Source organism: Antechinus flavipes, chromosome 4 (assembly GCF_016432865.1).
Source record: "Antechinus flavipes isolate AdamAnt ecotype Samford, QLD, Australia chromosome 4, AdamAnt_v2, whole genome shotgun sequence".
Taxonomy (NCBI): Eukaryota; Metazoa; Chordata; class Mammalia; order Dasyuromorphia; family Dasyuridae; genus Antechinus; species Antechinus flavipes.
Genome location: NC_067401.1, coordinates 195723543 through 195740116, shown reverse-complemented (window position 1 = coordinate 195740116; position 16574 = coordinate 195723543). Strand labels below are relative to the sequence as shown.

The window sequence follows — 16574 nt, the reverse complement described above, 5'->3', positions numbered from 1 at the left end:
CTGAGTTTATATTCTTCAAGAAGTTGCTGCAAGCCACTGATGAAATGCAGGAATGCCAGCAAAGGACTCAGTCAAGTCCTGTGTGTCTTGTAAAACAAGATGTTTAGAACCCAAACATTTCAATTTTTAGTGTCATGTAGAAGATGGCAATTCTAGCCAAGCCACCGATAAGAAATTGCCTCAGGGATAATGATGAAAGTCTGTCTTCCTACTTCTCTTCCTCCCAAGTTTGAAACTTTCAAAAGGTCAAAGGATTTAGCCTCATCAGTGTCCTAAGCAACATCCTAGGAACATCAGTGACTGATGGCAGTGTCTGTGTTGCATTGGGAACAGGGGACAAACTAGACAGTCAAGAAAGGCAGCTTCAGATCTTTGCAGGGAGCCCAGCAAACAATTACACCATGTCTAAGGAGAGCCTGAGGATTCTGGCAAAAGAATGAGGAACTGTGAATTATCTCTTGCCAATATGGACCAAACTTAAACTCACTTCCCTTGGTTTACTATATGTACTTGTGGAAGAATGCCATAGACTTTGGAGGGGAATGTTTCACACATGAATTTTGTTCTTAATAAACCAACTTAGTTAATGCCCATTTCTAAAAATGAACTAAATCTGGCTAATTCATATCAATGGATGAATAATGCAGGAAGCACAGTGGTGAGGACTTGTGAGCTACAATATTAAAGAGACATCTTCCCAAAACCCAAAGGTCCCATAAAACCCTGAAGAGAGATGAGGCAGGCTTATTTTCAGAACCCAGCCCAGGGGGAGTGCATGTTAGGGAGAGTAGCTCCAGAATAAATGCTACATTAACATATAAACTCCATGAGGATAAAGGGCTACTTCAATTTTGTAATTTGCCCTTCTTCCATCCCAGTATTCAGTACAGGGCTTCATAAATAATAAATATTTGAAAAATGCTTGGTGTGTTTTTTTCCCCCAATGAATACATTCTTGGCTATTCTTTCTCATCTTTTAAAGCTTAATTTACCAACAATTCACCTTCATCAACAATTATCTTCCCATTTGTCTAGTGGGTAAAACCTTTTTTCTCAGACTTCTCACAGCAATTTGTTAGATTATATGCTTCTAATAAACTGCACTAAGATGGGGTCTAATCATTCTATCACCCCTGAGTACAGTATGGTGCTTTGCATACAGAATGGGTCAATAATAAACACCACATTCTAGAGAGATATTAATTGTCTATAGGAAGATAATTCTCTTGATCATGTAGGACATGAGCTCTGAATCATTTTTTTAAATAATAAGGATCTTATTCCCTTATCCATTATTACTCTTTAAAAAATCACAGATTAATAGAATTTTCAAGCTGAAAGAGTTCACAGGATCTAATTTCTTCATTCACAGATGAGGAAACTTGGGTTAAGACAAGCCTTGAAAATGGCTTTTTCCAAGATTACACTGCTAATAAAAGCCATAATAAAAAGCTAGGGGAACTCTAATCCTGAGACAATGTCTTCTTATTAATTAATTCTACTCAGTCTTTGTTTCAATAAAATGGCACATTTTAAGTCAGTTGGCTAGAATTATGAGTAAACTAAACAATCGATAAGTGCCTAATAATGTGCTTGGTACTATGCTAAGCACTAGGGATACAAAAAAAGGCAAAAATAAGTCTCTATCCTCAAAGAATTCACAATCTAATAGGGAAGAAAACCCCAGGACCATTATTTCCCCAACAAAAAGATTCTAACCCATTAAGCTAGCCAGCCATTTTACCAGTAAACTTTATTCTCTCCTTCATCTAAATCTAATCCAGTCCTAGTCTCACAGTGTTACTGGCAGATGTCACATTCACACTAGGGCTGTACCATCAATAGTATGTTTTGGTAATACTTTCATTGGCGTATATGCTTTAAATGGTTGGAATGCTTTGTGGTATGCACTATGCCAATGAAGAACACATTTTAGCCAACACTGAGAGGAAGTAACTTGAATCTAAAGAAATATTTTTATATTCTAGCTTTGTTCTGTTTCAAAAGTTTGAGGAAATATTTAAATTTGCTCCATGTTTAAACTGTTTTGTTTATTAAAACAAAAAAGAATATCTGGATTCAGTTTACAAAAAAATTATCAATCACCTATTATGTTAGCTGACAGAGGAGATACAAAACTTAGATGAGACAGAGACACAGTAATAGTTTAGCTACTAAAGTAAGCATGTAACTGCATTAGGATTTGTGAGATATCCTATATAGTAACATCAAAGAGATAATCTGTAGTTTTAAATATAATACAAACTTTTAGGATGCCATGTATAAGAACATTAACACAATATAAACATGTTGTGATTGTGCATGAAATTAAAATTTTTCTCCACCATTGGGGAGACACACTTGTTATTTTTCTAGTCGTGGAACTGAATCAAAAGCTGTGCTAGCCACATCATCAATTCTCGTGACCAAAGGCAACTGTTTATTTACAAGATCACTGTCCAGGACTGGGATTATCACCTACAATTGCAACATGTTATAATAAAAAGTATATAGAATGAGAAGATCTCTGTTCTAATCCTGGCTCTGATATGGATTAAGGGTGGCTTTTGGAGAATTACTTCTTCTCTCTAGATCTGTTTATTCATTTATAAAATCAAAGCACTGAATTTGGTAATCTCTAAATTTGCTTTTACCACTAAAGCGTCTTTTTTTCCCTTCACAATCCAGGAATTATATTTAATAATGAAATGCACAAAAAAAGTACTGAAATCTTGGACAATTTTGAAAATGAAATATTCCAACTTAGACCAGAATTCTCAAAAGTAATTTTTTAGTTTAACATCATGAACCCAACTAATAGATCTGTTGCTTCAAAATAATTCAGGTATTTAGCACTAAATCTTCTAATGCTTTGTTATACTTCTTAGCTTTTCTGAATTTTAGATCCTTTTTGCATTGGGAAAAGCATATTCGGAGTATATTATTTTCAAATGGATAAAATATACAGAATAACAGAGAAAACCAATTACATTAAATATGGTTATCAAGATGTTTAAAAAAGTTCATAGGTACTCTAACATTAAAACTAACCAGACCCCAAAATTAAGACTGTAACAGAAAACAGAGAACTGAGGCAGGAGTGGGGAAAATTTTTCTAAATTTTTTTTTTCAGTTAGCCAAAGAATGTAGGAGGATATCAATGAAAAAAGAAAAAAAGTTATTTCTTTAAGAGGTAAGGTGGGGGGGTGGGGTTATATCTAGAAAAGGATGTGAAAATTTTAAAAAGTAAGATAAAAGATGTAATGCAAGACAGCAAACAGGGAAGGGGACAAATCTATGAGGAGTGTTCTTTAGAAGGAGAAACAGCACATGATTTATTAACAAAGTTAACAGATAATAAAGGAACCTTAATGAAGCCAACAAAACAGCAGGTGGTAGAAACTCAATTTCATATAACTTGGCAGCTTAGAAAATGACAGGGGAGACTGGCCAGTGCTGAGAAGCAGTGGTTTGGCTGGGCAAACCACCTCCTTTAGAAGCTGATCATTTTTCTAGATTAAAATGTGATTGTTTACTTAGAAACCATAGGGCTTTCTCAGAAAGAGAAATCTCATCTTTGTCACTTGATTCGGGTTGATGCATGTCAAATGACATTCTAGGAATTTCAAAGGAAGCTTTCCTGAGATTGTGCTATGTGCCTCTCGCTATCTCCGTCTGTATCTCTGATTCTCTCTCAATCTCTCGGTGTCTGTCTCTCTCTGTCTCTGTGTATGTGTGTCTGTTTGTAATGTTCCAGATTGAACTCATCTTCCCCTCTCCCCACCTTTTTCTCCCCACCCAGCCCTTCCTTTCCCCTGATTTTTCTGTTACTAAGAAGGGCACCACCATCCCCCCAGCTATCCAGGCTCACAATCCTGTTGTCATCCTCAACTCCTCACTATCTCTCACCCCCATATTCAACCTATTGCTAACTCCTGTCCCTCAATATGCTCCCTTCTTTTCTCTGACAGAACCACAGCATGGACTGTTGCCATAACCTGCCTGCCTTATTCCAGTTATACTCCACTCAACTTTCAAAATGATCTTCCTAACAAACAGGTTTAACCATGTCACTATCCTATTTAATAAATCCCAGCAGTTCCCTAGGATCAAATATAAAATTCTTTGGCTAAACCCTTCCAAATCTACCCTTTTCCTACCCTTTCAGGACTTCACTGCTTGTTTCTCATTCAAGACCTTCCAATTCCCCACTCTGGACATTTTCACTGTCTTTTCCACAAATCTCATCTCAATCTTGTATCTCCCCTGGCTTCCTTCTGGTCTTAGTTAAAATCCTACCTTTTGCAAGAAGCCTTTCCCAGTTTTCTTTAATACTAGTGCCTCCCTCTGCCCCGAAGAATATCTACAACTTATTCTGTATAAATCTTGTTTACAGTTATTCGCAGGTGAGATTGTGAGCTCCCTGAAGGTAGAGCCTATTTTTGCCTTTCTTATTATCACCAGTGTTTGGCACAGCAGCTGCCCCCATAGTAGGTGCTTAGTAAATCACTGTTGACTTGACTTTTTGGAATTGTTTGTTTCACTCTCTCATTTTCAGTTAAACAGCATGAAGCCACGAGCTTCACTGACTATTCCAGCACCTGACCCACAGAATTCAGGGGCTACCTCTTCCTTGCATATCCTCCTTGTACATACCACTGGACCACACACAAGCTGGCCATCTTTGACTGTGAAGCAACTAAACCTGGGAGGCAGGCAGGAGGGTTAGTGGGAGAAGTGCTGGAGTTGTAAAATATTAGGGTCTGAATCTTGGCATTGGTCCTAACTACCCTGGATAAATTACTCAACATAAATCACTTAACTTTAAATAATTTAATCTCTGTAGATTTCAGTTTCCTCCTCTGTAAAGCAAAAAGGTTAGACTTCATGACTGCCAAAGTCCCTTTTATTTCTAAATCTATGATCCCATGGTGATCAAATTCCCTACTGAAGAAGAGATTGAATGGGGACAGAGAATAAGCCTTAATGTTTCTGGACTATTTTCTACCATTATAACTATATTTTATTTTCCTTTTAGGGAATTTCTTCAATGACACAGGTTTTGTGTATGGGCACAAAAACCTCCTCCATGCCTGTACACATATAGCACATAATACATACTCATAACACATGGCAACACACAATACACAGAACCAGTCTGTTACAGAGGGATTTTGGGGGGGGGGGCAAGGTAATTGGGCTTAATTGACTTGTTCAGGGTCACATAGCTAGGAAGTGTTAGTTGTGTGAGGCTGAATTTGAATTCAGGTCCCCCTCATTTCAGGGTTTATGTTCTATCTACTGTGCCATTTAGCTGTCCCAGATACATATTTTTTTTTTCTTTTTTTAGTAGCCTTTTATTTACAAGTTAAATGTATGGGTTATTTTATAGCATTGACAATTTCCAGACCTTTTGTTCCAATTTTTCCCCTCCTTCCCCCCATCCCCTCCCCTAGATGGCAGGATGACCAGTAGATGTTAAATATATTAAAGTATAAATTAGATACACAATAAATATACAAGACACATAATTTTTCAAAAAGACTGGTATTAATTTTTTTCTAGTTTCTTTAGGCAAGTAAGTGTGTAATTATTTCCACAGACAGACTAAGTAATAACTATGACCAAGGATGCCCTAATAAATGTTTAACAACCAGGTACTCAATATACCTTTAAGTTTAATTTGTACCATTAACATATTCTCATTACTTTCTTAAGACTGACAACAATACAATATATCAAGCTCTAATTTATATTAGTTTTGGATTAATGAAGTATAAATCCTTGCTGAATTTAACAACTGGTTCTGGTTTGAGCTGGCTTTAGTATCATTCTGAGCATAATCATCCTCACTCTAAAGAATAGAATGAACTTGGGGGTAACCTGTTACCTTCCCAACATGGTGTCCGGATGAGCAGTGAATATCTGTGGATTGACCACAAAACGAGTGCCGTCTACAAGGAGAGTCACCTTCTCTGGAGCATGGGGGTATGAGTTACAACTGAAGCCTGAACTGCTGTTTCCAAATCGTTCTGGAGTGGTGAAGGACTCATGGCTCCTCTTATTTCCAGTCTGAAAGCAATTGCCTTTGATATCTTCAGGAAGGGCTGGGATGTTGGAAAACTGATGATTGGCTGGCTGAGAGGTGTAATCAAATAACAGATCTACAAACAAACCAAAAGCAAACTTTAAAGAGTAAAAGTCTAAGAAGAAGAATCTTGTTTTAGGAATTAGAAAGGTTTGGCTGGCAATGTTTACACGTGTCTGGAATCCCAGTTCCAGGGAGGCTGAGATGGGTGGCTTACTTGACCTCAGAAGTTCTGAATAACAGAAAGGTCAAAGCCCATCATTTGTCCACATCCAGTCTGGCATTAATGTGGGGAGTCCCCCAGGAGTCTAGGTGGAGAGGTAGAAAACCACCTGAATACTTAAGGAGAGTGGAACTGGTGACCTGGGTGGAAAACAAACAGGTCAAATCTGCATCTAATTGCTCTTTCAACCTGGGTGAGATAGTGAGACCCAATCTCAAAAAACCAAAACAAACTAAGACAATAACAACAAAAACCAGGAAAGTGTTCAGGTGCTGTACAAGGGAAATGTTCTTGTTACACAGCAAATTAAAGAACAAAAAAATATATATATAATTGGAGCCACAGAAAGAGACCTATAGATTATAATGCTTTTGAGATTTGGGGAGGAGTTACAGGCATGATCACCCCAATTTCTTACATAGGAACAAAACTTTTTTGGGGAAGTAGGAAGTCATATCCACTGTCTATTATTCTCTAAGCAGGATAATGACACTAATTACTCTCAAATCACTTTTTCTTCCATTTTTAAAATGATATTTAACAATTTTCAAACATTCATTTAAAAAAATTATTTCCAAATTTTTCTCTCCCTCAACTCCCCCTTCCTAAACACAGTAAGCAATTTGATATATTTTTCTCCCATTTTTTAAAAAAAGAAATGCTCAGGAAAAAATGCTAAAAATAAAAATGGTTTATCTATATCATCATCAGCCACATATTGGTAACTTCCCCCTGAATCTGAGCTTAATTTTTCTATTAATCCTGAGTTTTTTAATTTGTAAAATAGAGTATAACCATATTACTTCCTTTAGAAAGTTGTGAGGAAAGCAGTATATATCTAAGTTATTAAATAATCTAGGTATATAAAATGATATGCTAATGTAATATGCTTTTGAGTTATAATAATCTAGATATTCAAGCTAGGATGTAGTAATATCCTAAGTAGGTAAGATATAAACATGATAGAATATGATTATATATCTAATATAGTATATATATTATATAAGTGGTGATGAGATAATATATGGCAAACATAATACATGATGTGATATGGCATAATATGATATATAGCATGATATACAACTTTATGATATAATCTATGACATAATATAATTATATTATAATATAATATAACATATATAATATAACATAATGTAATATGGCAAACAAGAAACAATTGGGATCCTGAATACCACCTTAGGCTCATAGATTTAGAGTTGTGGCCATTTAGTCTGATCCCTAGTTTTACAATTGAGAAAACAGAGTCCTAAAGAGTTTAAGGGATTTGCCTGGAGTCACTTGCCATGAGTAGTAAAGGTCAGCGGTAAGATTTTTATCTAGGTCCTCTGACTACAAACTCACTGCTCTTTTCATGGAACCATGTTGTCTCTTCCTAGTACAAGTGGATGGATCCCATTTTAAGGAACATGATCTGATAGAAAGAACCACTAGGAATAAGAGTCTTAATTCTAATCTCAGATCTATCACTAAATAGCTCTACTAAGTGACTTCTTTGAATCTCTATTTCCTCAACTGTAAATGAGGATAATAATACCTCCATCTTGAGAGGTTGATAAGAGTCAAACATTCCTAAATGCTTTGAAAAACTATCAAAGTTACACAAGTGGAAGATAGACCCACTAATGAGTAGCCTAGCCGAAGAAAAACTGACTCACAAACATATACACAAAAATCAGTGGTAGTCCCAGAGAAGTGAGATGGGGTTGTGGGAATGCTATGCAAGAGCTCACTGGAGAGAGTGTAACAGAGCAAGGGAGATCCATCAGCAGGGGAGCAGGAAACCAAGAACATGGTTGCCACCAAGAGAAGTTCAGAGATAAAGGCCCTGGAGCCAAGGAATTACAGAGATCAGGAATCAGTCACACTGGGAATCGAGCCACTATAAATAAGGATTGCCAGTGGTGTATTTGCAGGCCTGGGCATGCTGGCACTTTTGCTGTGTAAGCACCGCCCCACCCGCCCACACTCCTGCTAAGCCCTTAAACTTTTGCTAGAACAAGGGCCAGGATGTGGCCCTCTTTCTAAGGGGCCTCCAGGAGGCATAAGCTCACAAATACAAAGGTTCTTAAAAAGTTCCCCAACTGGTCCAGCTGGCCCAAAGCTTTCTCAGCCCACAGGACACTGGTGTTACCAACAAGAGCCAAGTCCCTCCTTCACCACAAATTCCTCTTGGCCATCAATTCCTAATGAAGGAAGTGGTGGGGTTTGGAAGTATATGTATGAAAAAGAGGATCTCTGATGGCTTTCTCAAGTCATGCTCTCAATTCACTGGATAACATACACTGGAGTGCTGGAACAGAAGGCGACCAGACTAGACAGTCTGCTTCCCTAGCCCCCAGGAGGATGTGCTGGTTTAGGTAAAGAACCAAACCAAACCTTCAACCTTCAAGGATTATTTGGGGTTTGGTTTTGGTCAGTGGTACAAATAAATCTATTTGGCCTTGGTGAACTCTAGAATGTGAAGCAAGTCTATTTCGAATAGCTTTCAACACTTCTAGGTAGCTTGCTAGAAGAATGAAGTAACTTCTAAAGGATGAGAGGAAATGAGAAAAGAACTTGTAGCTTGTGAGGAAAGGAATATAATTTTATTTTTAGTATGAATGTAATTCTTTATATATATATATTGATTTTAATAACCTTTTATTTACAGGTTATATGTATGGGTAACTTTACAGCATTGACAATTGCCAAATCTCTTGTTCCAATTTTTCCCCTTCTTCCCCCCATCCCCTCCCACAGATGGCAGCATGACCAGTAGATGTTAAATATATTAAAACATAAATTAGATACACAATAAGTATACATGACCAAACTGTTATTTTGCTGTACAAAAAGAGTCGGACTCTGAAATATTGTACAATTAGCCTGTGAAAGAACTCAAAAATTCAGGCAGGAAAAAATATAGGGATTGGGAATTCAATGCAATGGTTCTTAGTCATCTCCCAGAGTTCTTTCGCTGGGCGTAGCTGGTTCAGTTCATTACTGCTCCATTGGAACTGATTTGGTTCATCTCATTGCTGAGGATGGCCAGGCCCATCAGAATTGGACATCATACAGTATTGTTGTTGAAGTATATAACGATCTCCTTGCCCTGCTCGTTTCGCTCAGCATCAGTTCATGTGTAAGTTTCTCCAGGCCTTTCTGAAATCATCCTGTTGGTCATTTCTTACCGAACAATAATAATGAATGTAATTCTTAAAATAAAATTCACAAGAAGGCAGACCATTAGTCCTGATTGCTCCATTAAATTATGAGTTGTTCACAACATCGTATTTTCAACTATTTTATTGTTTGCTTGCTTGTTTTTTCTTTCTAATTTTTTTCCCTTTTTATCTGATTTTTCTAGTGCAACATGATAAATGTGGAAATATGTTTAGAAGAATTGCACATGTTTAACCTACATTGGGTTACTTGCTGTCTAGGGAAGGGGGGAGGTGAGAAGGGAAGGAGAAAAATTTGGGATACAAGATTTTGCAAGAGTGAGTGTTGAAAACTATCTTTACATGTATTTTGAAAAATAAAAAGCTATTATAAACTGTGAGCTCTTTGAGAACAGAGGCTGTTTTTTGCCTTTCTTTGTATCTCCAATACTTAACATAATATCTGGCACATAGTAGGTATTTAATAAATGCTAATTGATTGATTAGTAGTAATTCCTGAAACTATAAAGGGACTGCCCTAACATGTGGGTGGTTCTCTCTAGCCATCTGGATGGACAATGTGGTAGACAATAACCTCAACATAGAATGTAAAAACAAGGTTGACCAAAAGAGAAGATGAAATGTGTTTCTCAGTCAGGTGTAAGAAGGGTAATGACGCTGGAATATTTCCCAGAGGAATACTTATGATGGAATAAGTTGCACAAGGGTCAGATTTTAGTCTATTTTCAAAATGAGGGCATCTTGACTCTGCGAGAGACTCCAAGTCTGTAATGAAGTTCAAGATGATCCACAGAGGACCAGAGATGTAACAGTGTCTTATCTCCTCAGTCTTCTGGATGGAATCATTTGCCTTTGTAACTACAGGCAACTGACAGTATGTCATAGGGGATCTGGGGCTACCATGAATTCTAGGAGACAATATACAGAATGGTTTTTTTGGTCACATACTCACTGGGATAGTTTCAAATCAGATGGTGAAGTATCTTAAAGTATATATATATATATATATATATACATATGTATATAAAGATGGTGAAGTCTTAAAGTATAGCAGTAAATAAGATGACAAAGTATCTCTCTTTTTTTTTTAAATAGCTTTTTTTATTCAAAACACATTCACCCTTGTAAAACCTTATGTTCCAAAATTTTCTCTTCCCTTCTCCCATCTAGATGGCAAGTAATACAATATATGTTAAACTTTTGCAATTTTTCTATACATATTTCCACAATTAGCATGCTGTACAAGAAAAATCAGATCAAAAAGGAAAAAATAAGAAAACAAAAAGCAAGCAAACAACAACAAAAAAGTGAAAACACTATGTTATGATCCACACTCAGTTCCCACAGTCCTGTCTTTGGGTACTGATGGCTCTCTTTATCACAAGAGCATTGGAATTGGCCTGAATCATCTCTTTGTTGAAAAGAGCCATGTTGATCAGAGTTGATCATCACATAATCTTGTTGCTGTGTACAATGTTCTCCTGGTTCTACTCACTTCACTCAGCATCAGTTCATGTAAGTCTCTCCAGGCCTCTCTGAAATCATCCTGTTGGTCGTTTCTTACAGAACAATAATATTCCATGGCATTCACATACCATAGTTTATTCAGCCATTCTCCAACTGATGGGCATCCATTCAGTTTCCAGCTCCTTGTCACTACAAAAAGGGCTGCCACAAAATTTTTGTACATGTGGATCCCTTTCCCTCCTTTATGATCTCTTTGGGATATAGGCCTAGTAGAAACACTGCTGGGTCAAAGGATATATATAGTTTGATAGTCATTTGGACATAGTTCCAAATTGCTCCCCGGAATGGTTGCATCAGTTCACAATTCCACCAACAATATATTAATATCCCAGTTTTCCCACATTCCCTCCAACATTTATCATTATCTTTTTCTGTCACCTTAGCCAATCTGAGAAGTGGGTAGTGGTACCTCAGAGTTGTCTTAATCTGCATTTCTCTGATCAACAGTAATTTAGAACATTTTTTATATAACTAGAAATGGCTTTAATTTCTTTGTTTGAAAATTGTCTATTCATATCCTTTGACCATTTATCAATTGGAAAATGACTTATAAATTTGACTCAATTCTCAATATATTTTAGAAATGAGGCCTTTATCAGAACCCTTGGATGTAAAATTTTTTTCCTCAGTTTTCTGCTTCCCTTCTAATCATTGGTTTTGTTTGTACAAAACCTTTTTAATATAATCAAAATTCTATTTCATAACATACTCTAGTTTTTCTTTGGCCATAAATTCTTTCCTTCTCCACAAATATGAGAAGTTGTTCTTTTTTGTAAATTTGTAAAGTTTCTTTTTTAATGATATCAATGTAATAGTTTCACTGCCTCAGGGCAAAGTGGATCTGAAAATCAAATCTATTATTAAATAAGAAAAAAAAGGGCAGGGAGGGGAGGGGGAAGGAAGTGTTTAAGTGTTTTTTTAAGTGTTTAAGAGTTCATTGGTCAACTTGGACCGCTAATGGTTTTGGAAGTCCTTGAATATGTTTCCATGACAAAAAAACAAAACAAACAAACAAAAAAAAAAAAAAACCTTGATGATAAACTCTTCAGTCATGTCTAATTTTTCTTGACTCCATTTTGGGGTTCTCTTGGTAAAGATACTGGAGCAATTTGTCATTTTCTTCTTCAGCTCATTTTACAGATGAGGAAATTGAGACAAATGTGGGAAGTGACTTGTTCAGAGTCATATAGCTAGTAATTATCTGAGATTAAATTTGAACTTGGGTCTTTTTTTTTTTAATAACTTTTTATTGCTAGAACTTATGCCAGGGTAATTTTTTACAGCATTATCCCTTGTACTCACTTCTGTTCCGACTTTTCCCCTTCCTCCCTCCACCCCCTCCCCCAGAAGGCAAGCAGTTCTTTACATGTTGAATAGGTTAAAGTATATCCTAGATACAATATATGTGTGCAGAACTGAAGAGTTCTCTTGTTGCACAGGGAGAATTGGATTCAGAAGGTATAAATAACCCGGGAAGAAAAACAAAAATGCAAGCAGTTTATATTCATTTCCCAGTGTTCTTTCTTTGGGTGTAGCTGCTTCTGTCCATCCTTGATCAATTGAAACTGAATTAGCTCTCTTTATCGAAGAGATCCACTTCCATCAGAATACATCCTCAAACAGTATCGTTGTTGAGGTATATAATGATCTCCTGGTTCTGCTCATTTCACTTAGCATCAGTTCATGTAAGTCTCGCCAGTCCTCTCTGTATTCATTCTGCTAGTCATTCCTTACAGAACAATAATATTCCATAACGTTGAACTTGGGTCTTTCTGGCTCTTAGCCTAGCATTCTATCCATTGTAACATCTACCTGCTCATCCTGTGTATGTGTGTATATATATATGTGTGTGTGTGTGTGTGTGTGTGTGTATGTATATATATATATTTTTAATATAATTGTTCTCATGTTATCTTTTCTCCAACACTCTACCATTAGATTGTGAGAGAAGGGACTTTTTTTTTCTTTCTTTATATGGCCAGCATTTAATAAATGCTTATTAACATGAATAGTTTTGACTCAACACAAAACACCACTGGAAAATGAGAAAGAGCTAATTCAATCAACTCAATCAAGACTCGATTTGATTGGACTCTCAGTTGTATCTAAAATGTGATTTTCCAATTGTCTCTAAGAGATACTAGTTTTTATCCATTATTCCCACAGGTCCAAATTGGTGAGAATTGCTCTAAACCCAAGCTTCTTACACTGTGGTTCATGACCCCACAGGGGATCTTATAACTAAATGTGTGTGTTTATATATATATAAACCTGGGGTCATGTAAAAAATTTTGGGGCAAAAAAAGTTTTATGAGTACAAAAAGTTTAAGAAGCCCTAGATGATCCTAGGTGATCCAGATGATCCAGAAGGTCTGGGAGGAGCAGGAAGATGTCATGGTTTACCATTGTTGTGTCTGACTCTGTGACCCCTTTTAAAATTATGGCAAAGATGCTGCAATGGCTCAACATTTCCTTCCCCAGCTTTACAGATGAGGAAACTGAGGCAAATGGGGTGAAGTACTTCTATCCACTGTGCTACCTAGCTATCTCAGTGTCATGAATACCAAATAACTCAAGGAATTAGTTGTTACTGTGAGTGCAGACAATGCTATTCTTCTTTTCCACAAATACCAATGTCTCTGTAGTTGATACAGATGCTAAAATTAGGGTGGAGGATAGATAGAATTAGACAGCAAGCTTGCTGAGAGTAAGAACTGTTTCAGTTTTGTTATTTGCCCTCTATGATCTATCAATGATATTTTAATTGCCAAATCATAGGATCATAGAATCTCAGGATCAGAAGGAATCTCAGAGAGATTCCCATTCATTCTTGGAACAATCCCTAATATATTATTATAAATTTTAATTATTATGTTTTGTTTTTTACAAAACATATGCATGGGTAAATTTTCAACACTGACTTCTGCAAAACCTTCTGTTCCAACTTTTCCCCTTCTTCCCACTTTTTCCCCTTCCTCTAGATGGTAGGTTGTCCAAAACACATTAAATATGTTTAAGCATATTTAACATATACTTTATATGTATTTATACATACACATATATGTATATATAACATATACTTTATATGTATACATATTTATACAGTTATCTTGCTGCACAAGAAAAATTGGATCTATAAAGAAAAAAAAATCTGAGAAAGAAAACAAAAATGCAAACAACAAAAAGAGTGGAAATGCTATGTTGTGGTCTACACTCATTTCCCATAGTTCTCTCTCTGGGTATAGCTGATTCTCTTTAGTACTGAACAATTAGAACTGGTTTGAATCATTTCATTATTGAAGAGAACCACATCCATCAGAATTGATCATTGTATAATCTTGTTGCCATGTATAATGATCTCCTGGTCCTGCTCATTTCACTCAGCATCAATTCATGTAAGTCTCTCCAGGCCTTTCTGAAATCATGCTGCTGGTCATTTCTTACAGAACAATAATATTCCATAACATTCATATACCACAATTTATTCAGCTATTCTCCAGTTGATGGGCATCCATTCAATTTCCAGTTTCTAGCTATTACAAAAAAGGGCTGCCACAAACATTTTTGCACATGTGGATCCCTTTCCCTTCTTTAAGATCTCTTTGAATCCCTAATATATTATAAGCTATCAGATTTCCAAAAGCAGAGAAAGGCAGGGAAATCACCATTTTGACTTTCCTTATACTCTGAGATCTACAAAATAAAAGGAACTTTCATTTTTCATGATTGTTACCATGGCTCTAATCCTTGATGATCTTTTTTCAGTCCTTACCCTCTGTGACCTCTGAGAAGCTTTTGGCACACTATTCCCTCCTTCTAGAAATACTTTCCTCTCTCGAATTTCTTTCAGTCTGTTTCATTGATTTACCATTACTTGCCACTTATGGATGTGTCTTGGACTCACTTCTCACTTTTCACATTCTCCCTGGGTGACCTCTTTACTTCCTCTGCTTCAATTATCATCTCCACAGAAATAACTGCCAAATCTACATATGTAAACAAACCTAATATATTTCCCCTAAAATTTAGTCTTATTCTTCAAATAATCTTCATTTCTTCAATGAAGATTCAAATATCTTATCAGCAGTTCACACTCAACATGCCCAAAACAGAACTCATTTTCTTTCTACCTAAACCTGTCCCTCCTTCTCTCATACATTTTTAGTTAAGGACACTGTCATCCTCCCACCAGTCCAGGTGCATTGGACTCACACTTGACTCTTCCTTATTCTTCATTCCCTCTACATTCAGTCATTCCCTTCTCTCTACTCATACAGTCTCTACTTTTGTTCAGGCCCTGATTACCAACAGCCAAACTACTGTTAATAGCTTCTTAATTGATCTCCTTGCTTCTAGTTTCTCCCCTCTAAAACTCTTCCTCCAGATAACTGGCAAAATATCATATCACTCCCTTGTTCAAAAGCTTTCAGTTTCTTCCCATTGCCTCTATGACAAAATCTAAATTCTTCAGCCTAGTATTTTGAGTCTCATCCTCTGACTCCAACCTAACTTTCCAAAGGTATCTCATATTACTTCCTTTTATATCCTCAACACTCTAGCCAAACTGGCTTCCTAAGTCAGTATTCTATTTCCTACTTCCTTGCATTTATACAAACTTCCTTGTATTTGGAACGCACATAATTCCCTTCTCCACCCTTGCATTCATCTCCTCTCAGCTAATACAGTCAACACTCAGGCACCTATAGAATTTTCCATTCCCTTTAAAGTCAGGTGTGAAACCATTTCCCATTCCTTCTATAATTAATGTCTTATCTCCAAATTATCTTCTATTTGCTTATCTAAATACATGTTCTACCTGTCTGTCTGCTCCAACACAATCTCTTTTATTGAATCATCTACTTCCTGCCCTCTAATTCTAAAGCCTGTCCATCTTGAGATCTCATCTCCCTTTTCTCTGTACTTTCTCAGTTGGTTATCTCATCAGCTCCCACGGTTAGATGTTTACTTCTCCCCAGATGATTAAAATCTAAATATTCAGTCTTAGTCTGTCTCCTGATCTCCAGTCCCACATTATCAACTGGAAATCTGAAATTGATGTCCCACTGACACCTTAAACTTAACAAATTCAAAACAGAATTAATTATCTTTTTCATCTAAACTAATTCCTCCTCCAAATGTTTGTAATCTGATTGAAGTCACCAAGACACTACTAGTCAGCCAAGTTTACAACCTTAGAGTCATCCTCAATGATTCTTTCTCCCTTACCCCTCTTCCCCATATATCCAGCCATTTGCTAAATCCTTTCAACTCTTCTTCCACACATACCTCACACCTGTCACTTTCTACTCATATAACAAATCAATCAAAAAGTATTTATTAACCACTTATTCTATGTAAGGCACTATAATAAGTGCTGGACTTATAAAGTAAAAAAAAAATTAGTTTCTGCCTTCAAGAAGCTTACATTCTAATGGGGACAGACAACATGTACATAAATAGGAATATTCAAGATGCTTACAAAATAGATACAAAATAACCTAAGGGAGGAAGAAAGAGCAACCGGAAGAAACAGGAAAGACCTTTTGCATAATTT

The 16574-nt window shown here is 36.4% G+C and overlaps 1 protein-coding gene across 1 annotated transcript in view; it reads right to left on the bottom strand.

Annotated features, from left to right (window-relative positions):
- The window catches only part of KCTD20 (potassium channel tetramerization domain containing 20), a 77781-nt gene that overhangs the window by 15339 nt on the left and 45868 nt on the right, over positions 1-16574 (bottom strand). Inside the window, exon 3 of the mRNA XM_051996653.1 lies at positions 5891-6164. Coding sequence (XP_051852613.1) covers positions 5891-6164 — 274 coding nt within the window. The remainder of the gene's footprint in view (positions 1-5890; positions 6165-16574) is intronic.